Below are 19,802 nucleotides of genomic sequence, written 5' to 3' on the forward strand. Positions count from 1 at the left end.
GCTATTATTTGCAAAAATCCCATTTCAATATTTCAAAAAGTCTATGAAATATGAAGAATGTTGTGGATATTTCACTCTGGCTTTACGGCTGGCACAGTGCGATCACAAATGAGTGAGCTACCTCGATCAATTTTCTTGACATTGGTGACAAATCGAACCCTCCAGCTGAGTCAAAAGAAAAAGTCAATATGTTAGCTAAATTTCATATGCTGCAACATATTATGTAATATGCACCAAACACAAAATCGTAGTAACCTCTATTTTTCTTTATAAACTTTATCAGATTTTGCACTGTATCTTACTTCCAAGTAAATATCACAATAACTATGACCGTTAATGAAATGATGGGCACGCCATTATGAACCTGACATATAAAGGTGGTGCCAGAAGTTCTATCTGCCACACTCCATATGGTGGTTTGTGGAGTACAGATACAGATGTAGAGGAGAAAGTCAAGACATGAGGCTCACTCACCTGGACTTGAGGCCGTGCTGGTCCTGCAGGAACTGCGATGCGCTGTGGTTGAAGCTGGCGTACGCTCGGTCCAGCCCCGTCTCGAGCGTGCGCTCGTCCGCAATCAGCACCGCCATCGCCACCAGGAGGTAGATCAGTGCCGTCACCAGCACAGTCGACCTCTCCCCGACCGACTCCTCGCCGCGGAAGTAGTGTGCAGTCAGTGACAGAAGCAACTTTCTGGATACGGAGTCAAGTACTCACCAGATACATGCTGCCTACGAGCCTCAACTCTCTTCACTTCACACACCCTGCTGCTATTTGCATTCTGGTTTGCTTACAGATAGTTAAGTGACACGAAAGAAAAAAATTGGCCAAGTGCTAGTAGGAGTTTCGTACACACTTAATTATGTATATAGATAGTTCATCTGTCACAGGAATTGAGAATCTCTATAATTTTTGCCTCTTTTCGATATCGGTACTGAGAGGACATCGGTCCTGGAAATTCCAGGACCGCATCAAAATCTCTACAGTAGTTGCTCACCCTAGTCCAGACATACAACATGAAGTGAGCAGGAGATTTCAATTTTTTATATAATTTAATAAAATATTTTTGTTTGCTTACTGAAACATAACTATAAATCATCATTTTTGATTGGGTTAGATTAGACATACTTTTTATTCCAAATGATCCACAGCGAGGAGATCATCTGGCATGTGGAACATGTCAGAAAACAAGAATACACAATGAATATTTACAAAACAAGAACTGATATGCTAACATATCTTCACAGATCCCAAATGAAATTGCCCAGTCAAAGGGGTATAAAACTTATCTTCAAACAGTAAATGTTCAATACACTTAGGTTTATATGATAATTCTTAGGCTACTGTAGTACAGAATAAAATAAAACATTTTACAGCACTTATTTACAATGATCGCATTACTGCACATTATGTGGTATTAATAACAACATACATGCATCAGTTAGTTCTGTTAAGAAATTCACCAATGGAACTGAAGGAGTTGGCCACCAATAAACCTTTTAGCCTCTTCACAACATGAACTTTTTTATTAAACTTTTTATTGCTGTTGGGTATTGCACACAATAATTTGTTTCTATTACGTGTTTGACAGGTGATGAACCCAATGTAAGGGCTAATGGCAAAAAGGTATATTTTGGATATAATTACTATTTAACAATTTACACATTTTTTACTTGTACTGTAAAACCTTGCTTCTCGCATATTTCACAATTCTAGGTCAACACGAAGTATCTAGTAGATTTTCATGAGTGGGTTTCCTAGTATCAAAATATGTGACACAAATGGTCTAGATATCTTTTGATTGCAATGACTAGGAACCTCACTTTTTTTTACACCACCAAGGAACCACAGACCTTAGAATGTCACAAATTTGAACTTAATTATGGGAAAGAAAGTTGCCACTCACCATATAGCGCAGATGCTCAGTCGAAGATAGGCACAACAAAAAGACTCTCACAATTATAGCTTTCTGCCATTAAGGCCTACTTCAACAATAGACACACACACACACACACACACACACACACACACACACACACACACACACACACGACTACAGTCTCAGGCAACTGAAACCACACCGTGGGCAGCAGCACCAGTGCATGATGAGAGAGGCGACTGGGTGGGGGTAAGGGGAGGCTGGGGTGGGGAGGGGGAGTGATAGTAGGGTAGGAGTGGCAGACAGTGAAGTGCTGCAGGTTAGACAGTGGGCAAGGGGGAGGTGGGGAGAGGGAGGGAGGAAAGTGGTGGAAAAGAAGAAAAATGATAAGACTGGGTGTGGTGGTGGACTGACAGTTGTGTAGTGCTGGAATGGGAATGGGGACAGGGCTAGATGGACGACGACAGTGACTAACAAAGGTTATTCCAGCTCTACATAGCTGTCATTCCGTCACCACACCCAGTCCTCTCCCTGCACTTCACTTCACTGTCTGTCACCCCCACCATACTATCCCTCCCCCTTCCCGCCCCAACCTCATCCTTACCCCGCCCAGTCACCACCCCCATCATGCACTGGTGCTGCTGCTCACGGTGTGGTTTCAGCTGCCTGAGACTGTAGTCGTGTGTGTGTGTGTGTGTGTGTGTGTGTGTGTGTGTGTGTGTGTGTGTGTGTGTGTGTGTGTGTGTGTGTTTTAGGCATTCTTGCCTGACTGTCTATAAGGCCACTGATGATAAAGAGGTTACTACAAGTAGTAACATCGGAGCACAAGCGATTCAGCAAGACCCGTGGGTGTTTCCTGAATTATTTCGCACTTAAACAGAAAGATACACCTCAACATGGTAATCGTTGGGTCATTGCTGCAATTGTGCAGTATCCTGGTGATACAGTGACAGCCGTTGCAGGTCTGGAGAGTTTTAATAGTAGAGATGTGACTGCTTATCACATATTTCAAGTGAATGAGGTGTTCAATCAGGACATTGATCAGTCGTATTTCATGTCTGTGATGCCATTTGTTGTTAGAACCAGGAATCATCGCAAAATAAATGAGTCAGTGTCCGTTGCTGTATGGTTTAAAGAACATGGAGTTCGTGATGTAATTAGGACATCTAACCAATCTGTAGCTTCACCAAGATCTTTTGGCTTAAATTTTTCCTCTAATACTGTTTATGAAAACTTCTTTCTCTTCTTAATTGTTACTGTAAATTTGCATATCATCCACATAAAACAGCTACTATTAAAATGTCTGAACCTTGATTTCTGTAATAGACACAAGGGTCAGCTGTTGATCTCTACCTAATTTGCTCTACCTAATTTCAAGTTCCAGCACTGATCACCTTGCATTAATCTGTATACTGCCTTTCTTAGTCTTTTAATATCTGTATTTCACTGTCTTTGTAACAGGGTCTACTTCTGGAACTTAAACATAAAAAAACATGATAACATCTAGATGATCAACATCAAGGTCATGTTTAGCAGCCAAACCAAACAAATATCTTAACGACTTATAACTGGTGCATATCTTCAATCATAATCCAGGACTTGCTTGTGAGCAAAAGCTTTTATTGCTAGCCATGCTTCGTAGCATACAATGTGGCCTTTCAAATCTTTCTTTGTTTTAAACATCCGCTTCACATTTATTGGTTTCCTACGTGAAGGTGAAACAGCAGCCTCTCAAGTGTGGTTATCCTTGTGCAATTTTAACTCTTCTTGTATTGCTTCCAGCCATTTTCCAGCATGGTCTGGCATCATTGCTTCTTCCAGGCTAGGTTTTGGATGACCGTTTACACTGATAAGTTACAAAGTCATGTAGCCTCTTTGGCTCCAGAATTCTGGGTAACTTCCATTCTGAATCAACTTGCTACAGTTGTCATGATCATTATTTGCATTGTCTGGGCTTTGTGCATCATTCCAGCTAGTATTTCTTGAACTACTACTTGATGTGATAGTCTCAGGTTAGAGTACAAATTCTTCATGTTCAGTCGTTATTTCATTTTGCTTCTAGAGGGAAAAAACAATCACCTTGGTTCCCGAGACTCAGTTTCTTCTGAAATACCTTTGTCAAAAATGATGTCTCTTGTTTTTACTATTCTGTGGCATCTCAGAACACAGGTGCAAGTAGGACTTACACACTGAGGGTCCGTACAAACTTTGTAATGTATACAGGCACTTTATCCATTTTGAGAATCTACAATCTCATCATTTTGGCCCATTATCAACATTAATACTGGCAAGATTTTGGTCCCAGGGATTCCATAAATTTTGAGAATGTTTTAATTTCAATAATATAAATGTAACAAAGTAGTGCAGGAGGCAAGCGACCATTATTATGCCAATAAGCAATTCTCCACTCTGGCTGACCGGCTCCGAATGGTGAAAATCAAACATCAGGCAAGGAATGACTTTATTGCTCATAATGCATGCTTTGGAATTTACCAATTATCAGATATCCCAGAGTGATTTCTGCACATAGATATACCCATTTCAAGTTTTATGTGAAACAAACATTCACAAATTAGTCTGCCAAGGGACTGCATGTCAGACATCAGTTTCAACTTTATCTGCCTACCCATGTCTGAGAAAAAAGGGTCTTAACAGCTGGACACACAAAGAGTGTCAGACAAATTTTATTCTTTTATTGTACTGTGAAGCCTTCCTGTTTGCCAAGTTTCATGATTCTATATCAACGGGAGGACCCCTGTAGGTTTTGATGAGTGAGTTTGAGAGTATTTAAATGTGTGACATAAAAGGCCATATCTTTTGGCTGCACTGATTTAGAAGCTTCACTGTTTTATGCCACCAAGGGATAAAACACTTAAGTATGTGACAAAGTTCCAATTCGATGCATCTCCCCATTCCTGAGAAAAAGTGTTTTTAACAGGTGTACAGACAGACAACAAAGTCATCCTATAAGTGTTCCATTTTTACAGACTGCAGTACAGAACCCTAAAAAGACTTAAGTACTGGTGTGTTTGAAATACCAAAAGAAATGAACATCAGAAACAGAGGAAATAAAGTAAAACAAACAAAAAATTGAAATTGTTCAGTATTGGAAAAACCTCGCAGTTCTAATTATTATTTAAGCTCTCTCTCTCTCTCTCTCTCTCTCTCTCTCTCTCTCTCTCTCTCTTTCTTTCTTTCTTTCTGGGTGTGACTTTTGAAGAGGATACAATGAGAACCCAACAGCTAGCGTGCACCACACCATGCTCAGGTTGAATTCATCCTTCAGGGGGAAGTAGTAACTGTACACCTGTAGACAAAGAAACCAAGTTTCAAACATAGATTTACATCACCTGAACTTCATACAACAGTCATAAATAACTGAATACTTCGTAGAAGTTAAAGCGGAGCAAAGTTAGATAGGTGGTGGTACAGTAAAACATATCTGACAAATTAAATTACAGCTTCCGCAAATATTGCTTGCCTAAGAAGCTTAAAATTAACCCTACATGCTGCAACTATTGAATGGGTCATCACCACCAACCAAGATATGTAACTATACCAAAAAAGGCATTAATAATTTTCATTTTATTAGTAGTGACCATATGCATAACACAATGCATGGCACTTACGGTCACGAAGTAAACCCAATTGCTTACAGAAAAAATTAAGAAGGGTTTAAAGCCAACAGCTTGGACTTTGTCAGTGACATTATCAAATCTCCCAGAAAAAGCAGCCATAGGAATTGACTTCTCAGTAAAGATTAAAAAAATTTAATAGAGAAAAGACCATATTTGTGGCCAGTGACCAACTTTCACCAAAATTCCTTCGACTTCAGATGACAAACACTGAAGGAGTCAAAAAGTTCAAGTAACTGAGGTCATATATAAAAACGGAGCAAAAACCTTTGATGTACCACGGAATTTCACAAAGCAGACCAGTACAGTACATACTGACAAAAACTGCATACAGTGAGACACACAGGGTGGTCCGTCTGAAGTTTCAGATGAGATTATCTCGAAAACTATACATTGGGTAAAAGTAGTGGGTAAGACAAGTTTGTAAGCTCAAACGGGGACATAAAATAATACTGCAAGTAACCTCCGCCCCCACCCCCTCGGGTGGGGCAACTTTTAAATCTTAAATGGAAACACCCATTTTTTTATTGCAGATTTGGATTCTCCATAAAAAAGTAATCAAGTTTTGTCTGAAACATTTTTTCACAACATTGACAGATGGCACTGAAATCAAGAAAAAAGTAAAATTGAGGAAGAACTCTCATTTATTTAGAATTATCCATGAAAGACTCATCAATTCGATAAAAAATATCCACCAATTCTTTCATTATGCCAAATTAAGCTATTTCTGTACAAAATGTACTGTATCCTACTTCTAGTGTTACCCAGGAACAATGACATGGACATGGTAGAATGATGTTCCCATGCGGTGCTTCATTAGTGACAGTCCCCTTGCCTCTCACATGTTGGGGTGCTTCTTTAGTGGGAGTCCCCTTGCCTCTCACAATTTGGGGTGCTTAATTAACGAAATTAGCCACAAAGAAATTGTTCAAAATTATTCCCATTTGCTTCAATGCATAAAGTCGATCGTCTGCGAAAGTTGTCCACAGTTTTGAGCAGCACATCCCGTGGTATGGCTGCATACGCTCTTCGAATGTGTTGCTCCATATTGTTTCAGGTTGTGGGCTGTCTTTCATAAGCAATATTTTTTAAATAACCCCAAAAGAAAAAATAAATAAATCAGGAGATGTTAGGTCTGGTGAACGTGGAGGCCACTGAATTGGTCCGCCGCATCCTATCCACCGACCTTGGTACCATAAATTTAAAATGTTCTGGACATTTTTAGCATAATGGGGAGCTGCTCCATCCTGTTGGAACCACATTCGTTGCCTGGTTTCTAAATCAAGTATCTTCCATTAGCTCCAACAAATCATTGTGGCCAAGTTGTAAATAAGATTCCCCAGTAACATTTCAGTCAAAAAAATATGGTCCTATCAAGAAACCCGTTCGCAGCTCGTGGTCTTGCGGTTGCGTTCTTGCTTACCGCGCATGGGGTCCCGGGTTCAATTCCCGGCGGGGTCACGGATTTTCCTGCCTCGAGATGACTGGTTGTTGTGTAGTATTCTTCATAATTTATCCCCATTATGGTCAGAGGAAGGCAATGGGAAACCATGTCCACTAAGACCTTGCCTAGTACAGCGGTGCAAGTCTCCCACATCGTCCCCTACGCTCCTCGGTGTATGGGACAACATCATCATCATCATCATCATCATCATCAAGAAACTGTTTAAAATTCTACACCAGACCATTAACGACCATTTTTGTCTATTGTCAACAGGTCTGTGCCAGTGTCGATTGACAGGGGACCAATAATGACAATCATGACAATTTAATTTGCCTTTGTTATGAATGTGGCTTCATCAGTGAACATAACATACCTAGAAAAATAAATAAATAAATAAATAAATAAATAAAATCATTGTCTTCACTTATTTCCAAGGCCCATTGGCAGAAATGCACGTGTATTTGCATACCTTTTGCCGTTAGTGCCTGTGTCAGCGTGATATGATACACATGATAATTATGTGCCTTCAAAATCCTCAAAACAGTTGATTTCGGTATTCCAGTTTGTCTCTGAATCGCACAACTACTAATTTCGGGATCCAGTTGAACACAGGCGACAACAGTAAGGGTACAAGCATCATTTTCATTGTATTTGCGATGACGAGGTGGATGGTGCCCGTATCCATTTCGAGCTCGTTGAGTTCAATTTCAAATAATGTTTTTGCTTGGATGTCATCTGTTTGGGAAACAATCCACATACAACTGCACAGCTGCAGCATAATTGTTATGCCATTCACCTAAAATTAACACCATACCAACAATCTCTGTAGGAGAACAGTGAGCCATGTTTCGCTAAAGAATAATTTACTTTCATCAGTTGACGTATACGGTTCACAATCTGAAAGTGAAGTGACTTCTGATAGCATTGCACCGACGTTTATACTGAGCCACAGTTTGGAGTTTTGCCATGGTAGCGCCACAGTCGGGTGAGTAATGCAATTGTGAAGAGTTCCCATACTTGATTTTAATACCATTCCGCCTCCCTTCATCAAAAACTGTGGCGGGTAGGACACATTTTGTAAAAAAAAATAGCTTAATTCGGCGTAATGAAAGAACTGGTGCACATTTTGTATCTATTTGATACGTCCTTCTCAGATCATTTGAAATAAATCGGAGTTCTTCCCCAACTTTAATTTTTCTTGATTTTAGCGACATCTGTCAATGGTTTAAAAAGTGTTTCAGACAAAACTTGATTACTTTTTATGGAGAATCCGAATCTGCAATAAAAAATGGGGGTTTCCATTTAAGATTTAAAAGTTGCCCCCGCCCCACCAAAGGGGGCAGGGGATGGGGATCATGTGTATCATTTGATATCCCCCCCTTTGAGCTCACGAACTTGTCTTACCCACTATTTTTACCTGATGTAGAGTTTTTGAGATAAACTCATCCGAAACTTCAGATCAACCATCCTGTATATAATCTGGAATGCCAAAATAGGCAAGGCAACTAAACTAAACTCCACACAAACGAGCCTTGGAAGGCCCCATGGTACTGACTGACTCCTGTGTCATCCTCGGCTCATAGGTGTCACAGAATGCAGATGTGGAGGGGCACGTGGTCGGCACGCCATTGTCCCGGCTGGTGTCAGTCTCCGTGACCATAGCCACTAAGCCTCAATCGAGTAGCTCCTCAATTGGACACACACAGGCCGAGTTCACCCCTCATGTCGAACACATTAGACAGACCCAGACAGCCACTCATCCGAGAGCTAGCTGAGCCTGACAGTGCTTAACTTCGGTGATCTGACAGGAATTGGTGTTATCACTGATGAAATACAGCAAGGAGAAGTTACAGGTCATGCAGAAGAGATTCCTCAGGAAATTGTATGTATAGTCCTGAATGAAAACTTAAAGCAAAAACATGGAAGACAATAGAGTACAGCATACACTGAAGTGACAAAAGTCACGGTGTACTGCGATGCACATCTAAGGATGGTGGCAGTATTGCATACACAAGGCGGTAAAGGGCAGTGCGTTGTCGGAGATGTCATTTGTGCTCAGGTGACTCACTTGAAAAGTTTTCCGACCTGATTATGGCCACACAACAGGAATTAATGGACTTTCAATTCAGAATGGTAGTTGGAGTTTGACACACGGGACATTTCATTTCAGGAACTGTTAGGGGACTTCAATATTCTGAGATCCACAGTGTCACGAGTGTGGTGAGAACACCAAATTTCAGGGATTATCTCTCACCGCAGATGACGCAGTGGCCAACGGTCTTCAGCTAATGACAGAGCAGCAGCATTTGCACAAGTTGTCAATGCTAACAAACATTCGACACTGTGTGAAATAACTGCAGATATCAATGTGGGACATGCGACGAACGTATCCGTTAAGACAGCGCGGCACAATTTGACATTAATGGGCTGTGGTAGCAGACAACTGACACGAGTTCCTTTGCTAACCACACAATACTGCCTGTGGTGCCTCTCCTGAGCCACGGCCATATTGGTTGAACCTTAACAACGGGGAAACTGTGTCCTGGTCAGACGAGTCCCAATTCCAGTTGATAGGAGCCAATGGTAGGGTTGAAGTGTGGCACAGACCCAAAGGAGCCACGGACTCAAGTCGTCAACAAGGCACTGTGCAGGCTTGTGGTGGCTCCACAACTGTGTGGGCTATGTTTGCATGAAACAGACTGGGTTCTTTGGTGCAACTGAACCAATCATTCACTGGAAAAGGTTATGTTCAGCTCCTTGGAGACTATTTGCAGACATTCATCCATAGACTTCATGCTCTCAAACAATGATGGAATTTTTATGGATGATAATGTGCCATGCCACTGGGCCACAATTGCTCACAATTGGTCCGAAGGACATTCTGGACTATTTGAGCAAACGATTTGGCCACCCAGATTGCCCGATGTGAATCCCATTAAACATTTACGGGACATAATCGACAGTCAGTTCGTGCACAAAATCCCGTACTGGCAACACTTTTGCAGTTACAGACAGCTATAGAAGGCAGCGTGGCACAATATTTCTGCAAGGGCAGCCAGTGACTTATTGAGTCCATGCCACATTGAGTTGCTGCACTACACTGGGCAAAAAAGGAAGCTCAACTCGATATTAGGAGGTATACCTCCATTTTTGGTGCCTTAGTATAGTTTGATGTGAAAAACCCATATGGAGACATGCAAGTGCCACTACCATACTATCTTCAATAATGAATGTGATTGAAGCAGAAAATATGTAAGTATGTGAACTTAGTAAAACAGTCACAGACCCCAAACAATTCCATTGCAACAAGGATAAACTTAAGCAAAATTTCCACTATGGGATAACATTAGCATGACATCCAGTAAGTACTACGCATGTTCCTAACTGGACACTACTACATACAGGAGAAGGACAGTTATTCTTGAAAAACTCGTCATTCGCAGATTTTCAATAGAGTCTTACAAGGCATACTTCAACAAGCTAGGATGCACTTCTGCCATATTGCCACTCGCCTTAAATGCACACATACCTTTCACACTCACCTCCGTCAAGATGTAAACAATAGCAGCATACAGCGAGAAGTCGACAAACCACTGGTACTCACTGTAGTAGCGCAGATGGATGATGTCCAATGAGGACACCTTCGCCGTTTCTAGCTGCAAGAGAACCAAGTGTATTTATCAAATTAAAGCAATTCTCTCTCTCTCTCTCTCTCTCTGTCTCTCTGTCTCTGTGTGTGAGAGAGAGAGAGAGAATGAATTTTATCAAAACATAGTGATAGTGAGCGTGTACGCAGAATTTTTCAGCCATTAAGTGAAATCTTCTGTTCAAAACAGAATAATGAATAGCGTACAAGTATAAAAAACCAGAAACTATTTACATAGATCAAATATCACCTGCAAATGGTGCACAGGGAGAAAAGCATATGTTCATTGACAAAATGAATAACTAGCAAACAGTGACTGATTAAATCTCTTTCTCCTTCATTAACACTTGTGGCAACATGATCTGGCTCAGGGAAATATTTGCTTCTCTGTTAGCTTGTCCTTCAGTTACCTACTCCTTCTGCATACTGCAGTATCAATTGTGACAGTTCTAAGCCTTAGAGAACTTCAAATGCACCTCATCATTCCTCAATAGTTCCGTATCTCACTTCTTTCAATGCCGACTCTTCTGGATGATTCTCTTAAACCTCAGTCTACTCTTCACCATTATTAAATTGTGATTTAGGTCTACAACTGCTCCTGGATATGCCTTACAATCCAATAGCTTGATTTTGGAAACTGTCTGACCATGAGGTAATCCAACTGGGATCTTCCCGTGTCTTTGGATCTTTCCCAAGTATACCTTCTCCTTTCGTGATTTTTGAACGGTATGTTCTCTTACTAGCTGAAATTTATTGTAAAACTCTATTAGTCTTTCCCCTCCCTCATTCCTACTACCAAGATTATATTCTTCTGTAACACTTTCTTATATTCATTCTCCTAGTACCACATTCAAATTCCATGATTATTAGATTACCATCTCCCTTTACATACTGAATTACATGTCCAAATTCCACAGGATTATTGGATTATCATCTCCCCTTACATGCTGAATTACATGTTCAATACCCTCATATTTCGCCACATCTTCGTCTGCTGCTTGTGGCAATGGAATATATACCTGAACTACTGATGTTGTCATTGTTTTGCTGCTGATTCTAACAAGAACAACCCTGTCACTGAACAGTTCACAGTAGTATACGCTATTTCCTACTTTACTTCTACATCTACACATAAAAACTCTGCAAGCCACTGTAGGTCACATGGCAAAGGGTACCTGGAACCACAGCAAGTCATTTCCTTTCCTGTTCCACTCACAAATAGAGTGAGGGAAAAACTACTGTTATATGCCTCCGTATGAGACCTAACATCTTTTATTTTATCTTTGTGGTCCTTATGCGCTATCTATGTTGGCACCAGTAGAATCGTTCAGCAGTTAGAGTCAAGTGCCGGTTCTCTAAATTTTCTCAAGATAGTTTCTCGTCTTCCCTCCAGGGATTTCCATTTGAGTTCCCAAAGCATCTCCGTAACACTTACATGTTGTTAAACCCTACCGGTGACAAATCTAGCAGCCCATCTCTGAATTGCTTCGATGTCTTACTTCAATGTGACAGATCCCAAACACTCTAGCAGTACTCAAGAATAAAAAAAAAAATGGCTCTGAGCACTATGGGACTCAACTGCTGTGGTCATCAGTCCCCTAGAACTTAGAACTACTTAAACCTAACTAACCTAAGGACATCACACACATCCATGCCCGAGGCAGGATTCGAACCTGCGACCGTAGCAGTCGCACGGTTCCGGACTGCGCGCCTAGAACCGCGAGACCACCGCGGGCGGCACTCAAGAATAGGTTGGACCAGTGGTCTATAAGCACTCTCCTTTACAGATGAAACCCCCCCCCTCCCCCTCCTAAAATTCTCCCAATAAACTAAAGTCAACCATTTGCTTTCTGTATCACAGTTCTCACATACTCGTTCCACCTTTGCAACGTTATGCCCAGATATTTAAACATCTACATCTACATATATACTCCGCTAGCCACCAAGCGGTGTGTGGCGGATGGCACAATTCACACCGATGTCATATCTTTCACCTCTGTTCCACTCACGGATCGCGAGGGAAAAACGACTGCTGGAATGCCTCAGTACAAGCTCTAATTTTCCTTATCTTTGAATGGTGATCATTGCGCGATTTGAAAGTTGGCGGTAATAATCTGTGCTCTACATCCCCGGTAAAGATCGGATTTTGGAATTTAGTGAGCAGCCCCTTCCGTTTAGTGCATCATCTGTCTGCAAGTGTGTCCCGCTTCAAACAATCTATGAGATTTATAAAGCTCTCACAATGGCTAAATGTACCAGTCACGAATCTTGCCGATCTTCTTTGGACCTTCTCAATCTCTTGAACCAGACCCAACTGGTAAGGGTCCCATACAGATGAACAATACTCTAAGACTGGAGGAACTATCAACAAACCGCAATTTAGAGTTTGACTTGCCCATTACTTGAGTAACCTGATCAGTTCATTTGAGATTATTTCGCATAGTCACACCCAGATACTTGACGGATGTTACCGCTTCCAAAGACTAGGCATTTATTTTGTACTCTTACATTAATGGTGATTTTCGCCTTGTTATATGCAGTAGGTTACACTTACTAATTTTGAAGGATAACTGCCAGTCATTACACCACGCATTTATTTCCTGCAAATACTCATTAATTTGTTCACAACTTCCGTGTGATACTACTTTCTTGTAGACAACAGCATCATCGGCAAACAGTCTAATGCCACTGTCAATACCATCAACCAGATCGTTTATGTAAATTGTAAAAAAGCAGTGGGCCTGTTACGGCTGCTCAGGGGCACACCTGAAATTACGTTCATTTCTGTTGAAGTCACCGCATTCAGGACGACATACTGCTCTCTATCTGTTAGAAAACTTTCTATCCAACCGCATGTAATCGGATGGTTTGTAAGCTCATACATTTTGGAGCAAGCGACAGTGTGGAACCGAGTCCAACACCTTTTGAAATATGGCATCAACCTGGGAGCCGGTATCTAGAGCCTGTTGTATATCATGCACAAAGAGGGCCAGCTATGTCTTACATGACCGCTGTTTCCTAAAATCGTGCTGGTTTCTGCAGATGAACTTCTCAGAGTCTAGGAAGGTCATTATGTCTGAACACAGAATATGTTCCACGATTCTACAACAAATCAATGTCAGTGAAATTGGCTGGTAATTATGTGTATCCGATTTTCTCCCCTGTATAGACTGCTACAACATGGGTCTTCTTACAGTCCTGTGGAACTTTCCGCTGTTCCAATGATCTCTGATAGATGATGGATAAGAATGGTGCTATATTTGTAGCATAATCTTACAGGGATACCGTCTGGGCCAGATGCCTTCCTGGAATCTAAGGATCTTAACTGTTTTATTATAAACACTTGACTGTGTGCAAACATGTAGTGCACAGAGAATTATCCAAACATTGGACATACCTGTAACCACAGTGTGTAAAATCCTACAGAACATCCTTCTTTGCTTTCTATTCAAAATTACCCATGAGCACAAGTTGTTTCCTGTTTACCTGCCAGCAAGAGAGACCTTCGCTTTAGAATTTCTTGCTTGCATACAAGTGGACAATGATTGGCCATGTAAGATTTTGTGGACAGCCGAAGCTCACTTCCATCTGACAGGACATATCAATACACAGAATTGTCAAATATGAGCAACAGAAAATCCACACGTAAATCAACCACTACCACTTCATCCTGAAAAAGTCACTGTGTGGTGCGGGTTTACGCCATCATTTATCATAGGGTAATATTTTTTTGAAGAGGCTGGTGCTTCCAGTCCTGTTATCTGTACCATTATTGGTAACTGCTGTGTGTGTCTGTTGCACAACCACGGCATTCCAGCTCTCCAACAGTGTGGATGGTGCACTTCTGCACATAGCAAATCCAGTTAAGCAGCTGCTGAAAAACCTTTTCAGAAATACTAGAATTATCAGCCGCCATTTACCTACGGCCTGGCTGTCCCTATCACCTGATCTTAATCCATGTGATTTCTGGTCGTGTGGCTATCTGAAAGATGTTGCGTTCAGTGTTCTGACCGCAAACTTAGCTGCATTGAATGCACACATTGCGCAACACATTCTGAACATGACCCTGGAAACACTTCGATCAGTTGTGGAACATGCAGTTTCTCGATTTCAACTTGTTGCAGAAAATGGTGTACAGCATATTGAACGTGTTTTGTGCCAGTCACTAGAAAATTAATAATCCGATTTGATTTTGATTGATGCTTTATATTAAAAACCGATTTTTCCCATCCAATGTGATATGACCTGGCCATGGTGAATGGGCTTATGTAACTAGCAGTATCACACCTGTACACCCATGCACACTGAGTAGCGAAACTTTTCCCTTTCATAATTTTGTTGGGGAGGCAGTAAAAAAAGTTCCATGTAAGTTTGAAATTGTGTGTCAAGTTTGCTGGAAACTGCTAATTGCTGTCATTCTCAAATAACAAATAAATAAAAGTACACGTATTTGTGTATTGTCAGCTGCCTTCAGTGCCATAGCTGAAGATCAACAGTGTGGACTTCATATACCAGTTGCATGCTGTTCCAGCCCATTTCCATAATGATGTTTGTGAATTCTTAAAAAGAAAATTGAGAAACCCATGGACTGGTTGTGGTGAGGTTGATGATCAGTAATTCGTGCCATTGCCACCAAGCTCTCTCCACCAGAGCCCGTGTGATTTCTTTGTGTAGGGTTAAGTGAAAGATTCAGTGTTTACACCTCTACTAACAAACCTACCAGAACTGTGGGCTCACATCAATAGTGCTTATGAACAGATTGATGGGAAATGCTGTGCGACACAGGGGAAGAGCTTCATTATTGACTGCATAAGTTGAGGGGAGAGGGTGGCACACACACAAGTGAAAAGAAGAAGAAGAAGAAGGAGGAGGATTCACTGAGTTTTTCTGTGTGTGTACGAAGCACTGTGACAAAATGCTAAATAATATAGCTACAGCAAATCAGTGAAATCACTTCATTCATTCGCAATAATGATGTATATAAGGGAAGCAGACATGACTGAGCAATCATTCTAGCAATAATACTGGTTGTGAATGAGAAATCCACTGAAATAAACAACTCAACAAAGAGATGATTGTTGTGGCTTGGTGTATGAGAATGAGAATCTAAGAAACAGCAAAATAGTCAGCTGTTTGCATCCTACTCTCGTGAGCACCTAGTTGTCAAAGGACAGTGGAACCACAAGTGAGCAAAAAGTGTTGAATGTTCACACCTTATCACAGAATGTGTAGATCACAGACCCCTCTGTAACACAGGATAGGTGGCAGATCTCGTGTAGGTCAGAGACTTGGCCACTCTGTAAAGCAGGATAGGTGGGCTATCTGTGGCAGATTACAATGCCATTGTAAGCACAAGTGTTTCACGGCACAACATTCAGTGCACACTGTCAAATGTGGTACTCTGCTGCAGATGACCCCTATGTGCTCCAATGCTGACCCAGCAACATCGTCGTTCACAACTCGAATGGGCTCAGGATCAATGAGATCGGACAGCCGATCGATGGAAATATGTTGCCCGATCAGCTGAATCACATTTCTCATTACAGCAGGCCGACAGCTGTGTTCAGGTAAGGTGGACTAACACGTCCAGATACACTGTCAACCGAGCACACGACCACTCAAAACGTGCACGGCACCACAGACACGAGCCAGTGAGGGTGGTATTTGTGGTATGGGGCACATTCACTTGGGCTTCCACACGACTTACAGTTGTAACTGGAGACACCAATTTAACATTATTGCAAATCACCTGCATCGATTCATGCTGGTGTCTTCCCTGGAGGGCAGCAGTCTTTTGGTACAGTGGTTTGAGCAGCAAAACAGTGAATAAACACGGGACCAAATCCTATCGATTTGTACCCCACTGTACACACCTCTTACATTTTTGGCCATTAGCAATGCACCCACAAACCAGTGGCAACAAATAGTTTATGGGAGTTGCGTGAAGTGTGTGTAGATATCTGATGCCACATACCTGCAGAAACCTGATGAGAACTTATCAAACTGATGCCACACAGAATTGCTGCTGCATTTTGTTTGAGTTTCAAAAGTGGACTGACACATTATTAAGTGTGTCGTCATAATGTTTTGGTTCATGAGTGTATAAGGAGCAGTGAAAGGTAAACAGAAAGCTCGCTGCAATGGGACTGTGGAACGGTTTGACAAACATGTTGAGACATTTCTGCCACTGGGAGACGAGATGATTAATTCCTGTTTCACAGAATGTGGTCAGCCACTGGCAGATCCACAGTCACACCCACTCTTGCGCTTCCTCACACGACTGGAACTGACATTAACGCACGTCCTCCTTCAGATTGCCGAAGGTGAGAAATTCATACAGTGAAAGGTCTGGGATGCACATACGATATTGCAGTGTTTCCCAGTCAAATCTCTGAAGAGTAGCTTTTATCCAACTAGCAGTGTGGGGGAGGGCATTACCGTAAAACACAATGATTCCATCTGACAACACGCCTGGGCTTTTTGACTTTATGGCATCTCGCAGTTTCTGCGTAGTGCCTCCATAGCGGTGAGCATCGATTGTGATTCCACACGCGAGGAACTGTACAGCAGAGGGAGTAACCGTGACCTTGGCGTAACTTGAGTGAACAGCTTAGGAATTCTTTGATGGAGAAGATTTGGGTAGTTTGCACTGTTGGCTTTGATGTTTGCCCTCAGATTCTAAGCTGTAGCACCACGTTAGGTCACGAGGACCTCCTCCTCTGACTGCAGTGGCCTTCAGCTCGTCAAGTTCCTCGAGTGTGGAAACACGACTAATTCATGACCCTATAAAGACAATTTGCAGAAATTAGAACACGTCATGAAGTCAAAACGCCCAGGAAAGCTGTCGCACAAAATATTACAGTTGACGATAAGGCCTGCCCTCGTATTCCCAATAGGACAAAGGCTGCCCTTCAACAATTTGTTTGGGAAACACTGCAACATACTCCGTACAGCCTGGACCTATCATCATGTGATTTTCACATATCTGGCAACCAGAAGGAACATGTGGATGTCAGAGTGACTCGGACGAGGAAGTGTGAGAGGGGGTGCAGTTGTGGACCCGTCAGTGGCCAAAAGTGTTTTTCGAAACAGGTATCGATATTCACGTCTCGCAGTGAGATAAATGTCTTAGTTTACGTGATGATTACTTTCGAATGGGACCATTCCACAGTCTAGCTGTCGCAAGTGTCTGGTTTTCATCTGAGTGCCCATCATGTATATACTATAATTTAGTGCTCATATATACATATCCTATAATTTAATGCATTAGAAGCTGAATCTTGAAAACAACACACCTTGTCCCAAAATTGATTGGTGGCTGATGTTTTCACCATAAAGAAATTTAAACTTAAAATGGATTCAGAGATTTTCCCTCAGCTCAAACAACAAACCTACCTGAATATCCAGATTCCTCGGAACGTGGAATGTGTCACCAGCTCTGCCATTCTCCACATGTCGGCCCCCCTTCTTAGATTTGGGTTTGTCCTTAGGGACTCCGGCAGCTCTCCGCAGTTCATCATCGGTGGGATACAGGAAGCGAATGAGTCTGTGGGAGAGAAATGGTGAATTGTGATGATATCCTCCACATTGCTATGAGAGAGAAGCACCTTGGCTGTGTCACAAGCACGTATGAAGAACAAGCAAATAGTCTGCTGCTGACAAATGAATGCAATAAATTACTTTGTCGAGATGGATGGAAGATGTAGTTCAGATGTAACAAAATTATTTGTAACTGTACTTAATTTAATAATTTACAGAAATTACTGTTGCTGTTGTGGTCTCAGTTCAAAGACTGGTCCAATGCAACTATTCATGTTAATCTATACTGTAGAAGTCTCTTCATTTCTAAATTACTGATGCAACCTACAGGCATTTAAGTCTGCTTACTGCATTCAAGCCTCGGTCTCCTCCTACAATTTTTACCCCACACACACTCCACGCCATTACTAAACTGCCAATTCCTTGGTGTCTCGGGACATCACCTATCGACTGATCCCTTCTTTTAGTAAAGTTGCGCCACAAATTTATTTTTCTCTCTACTCGGTTCAGTACTTGCCCACTATTTATATCTGTACGAGACCAGCTAAGTCTCTAAAATTGTGTCATTTCATTTGTAAAAATACATGGACTTGGGTTTTAGGCTGGACCCCCATTTACATTCGATGCTGGGTTTCAGGCTGGAACCCCATTTATGTTCAATGCTGAGGTGCTATCTCAGAACGCGGAGAGCCTCAGCAATTCTGTTCGTGTGCAAGAGGGAATTTAAAGTAGGCTGTGGTGGCAGTGAGACTCTGGACTGAGGCATGCCAGGGTAATCCGTGCAGTTTTGTGAACCGCTGTGCCAAGGTGGCTAAGAGGTTAATGCACTGAACTACTAAGCAGGACACCCTGGTTCGATTCTTGGCCTTGGTACAAATTTTCACTCACCACTTTAGTCTATGTACAAAGGTATTTCGGAAAGTAAGGATACACCGTACACCAGAGGAACAGAATAGTTTTGGCAAGCAAGTTGGCAACACTGGTGTTAACCTTGAACCGTTAGTTTTTTCCTCGCGGTCGTTCGGCACTTGAACGTTGCTTCTGGTTGGAGTAGGTCTTCTTTAAAATGGCTGCACCGATTCAGAATCCCGCCAAATGCAAAGTGCGCTCCGTCATACGTTTTCTTCATGCAAAAGGTCAGCGACCAGCGGATATTCACAAAGAAACTGTTTCTGTTTATGGGAACATTATGAATCGACAAAATGTAATGAAATGGTGTTGTCATTTCTCTGAAGGTAGGATCGATGTTCATGACAAACAAAGAACAGGTCGGCCATCTGTGATCTCCGATGCCCTTCTTCGGAGAACGGAGGAAGCAATTCATGCGAACAGATGTCTCACATTGAACAAATTGCATCGAGTCATACCGGACGTGTCAATGACAACTCTTTATGACATTGTGACTGTCAAGTTAGGGTACAGGGAATTGTGGGCGCGGTGGGTTCCAAAACTGTTAACAGAAGAACACAAAAAGAAAAGGATGGGCTTTGCACTCTACTTCCTCACACGCTATGCTGAAGCAGGTGACGAGTTCCTTGATCACATTGCGACAGGTGACGAGACGTGGATTTATCACCATACATCCGAATCCAAGCAACAATCAATGCAATGGTGCCATTCAAATTCACCAAAAGCCAAGAAATGCAAAACGTCGATTTC

General features: G+C 41.8%; 1 protein-coding gene across 1 annotated transcript in view; it reads right to left on the reverse strand.

The window, feature by feature from the left end:
* The window catches only part of LOC126293643 (transmembrane protein 161B), an 86,968-nt gene that overhangs the window by 45,106 nt on the left and 22,060 nt on the right, over window positions 1-19,802 (reverse strand). The window contains exons 3-6 of the mRNA XM_049986920.1: window positions 18,000-18,150; window positions 10,501-10,614; window positions 5,107-5,186; window positions 475-693 (exon numbers count right to left, since the gene is read on the reverse strand). Coding sequence (XP_049842877.1) covers window positions 475-693; window positions 5,107-5,186; window positions 10,501-10,614; window positions 18,000-18,150 — 564 coding nt within the window. The remainder of the gene's footprint in view (window positions 1-474; window positions 694-5,106; window positions 5,187-10,500; window positions 10,615-17,999; window positions 18,151-19,802) is intronic.

The sequence above is a fragment of the Schistocerca gregaria genome, chromosome 10, assembly GCF_023897955.1.
Source record: "Schistocerca gregaria isolate iqSchGreg1 chromosome 10, iqSchGreg1.2, whole genome shotgun sequence".
NCBI classification, from domain to species: Eukaryota; Metazoa; Arthropoda; class Insecta; order Orthoptera; family Acrididae; genus Schistocerca; species Schistocerca gregaria.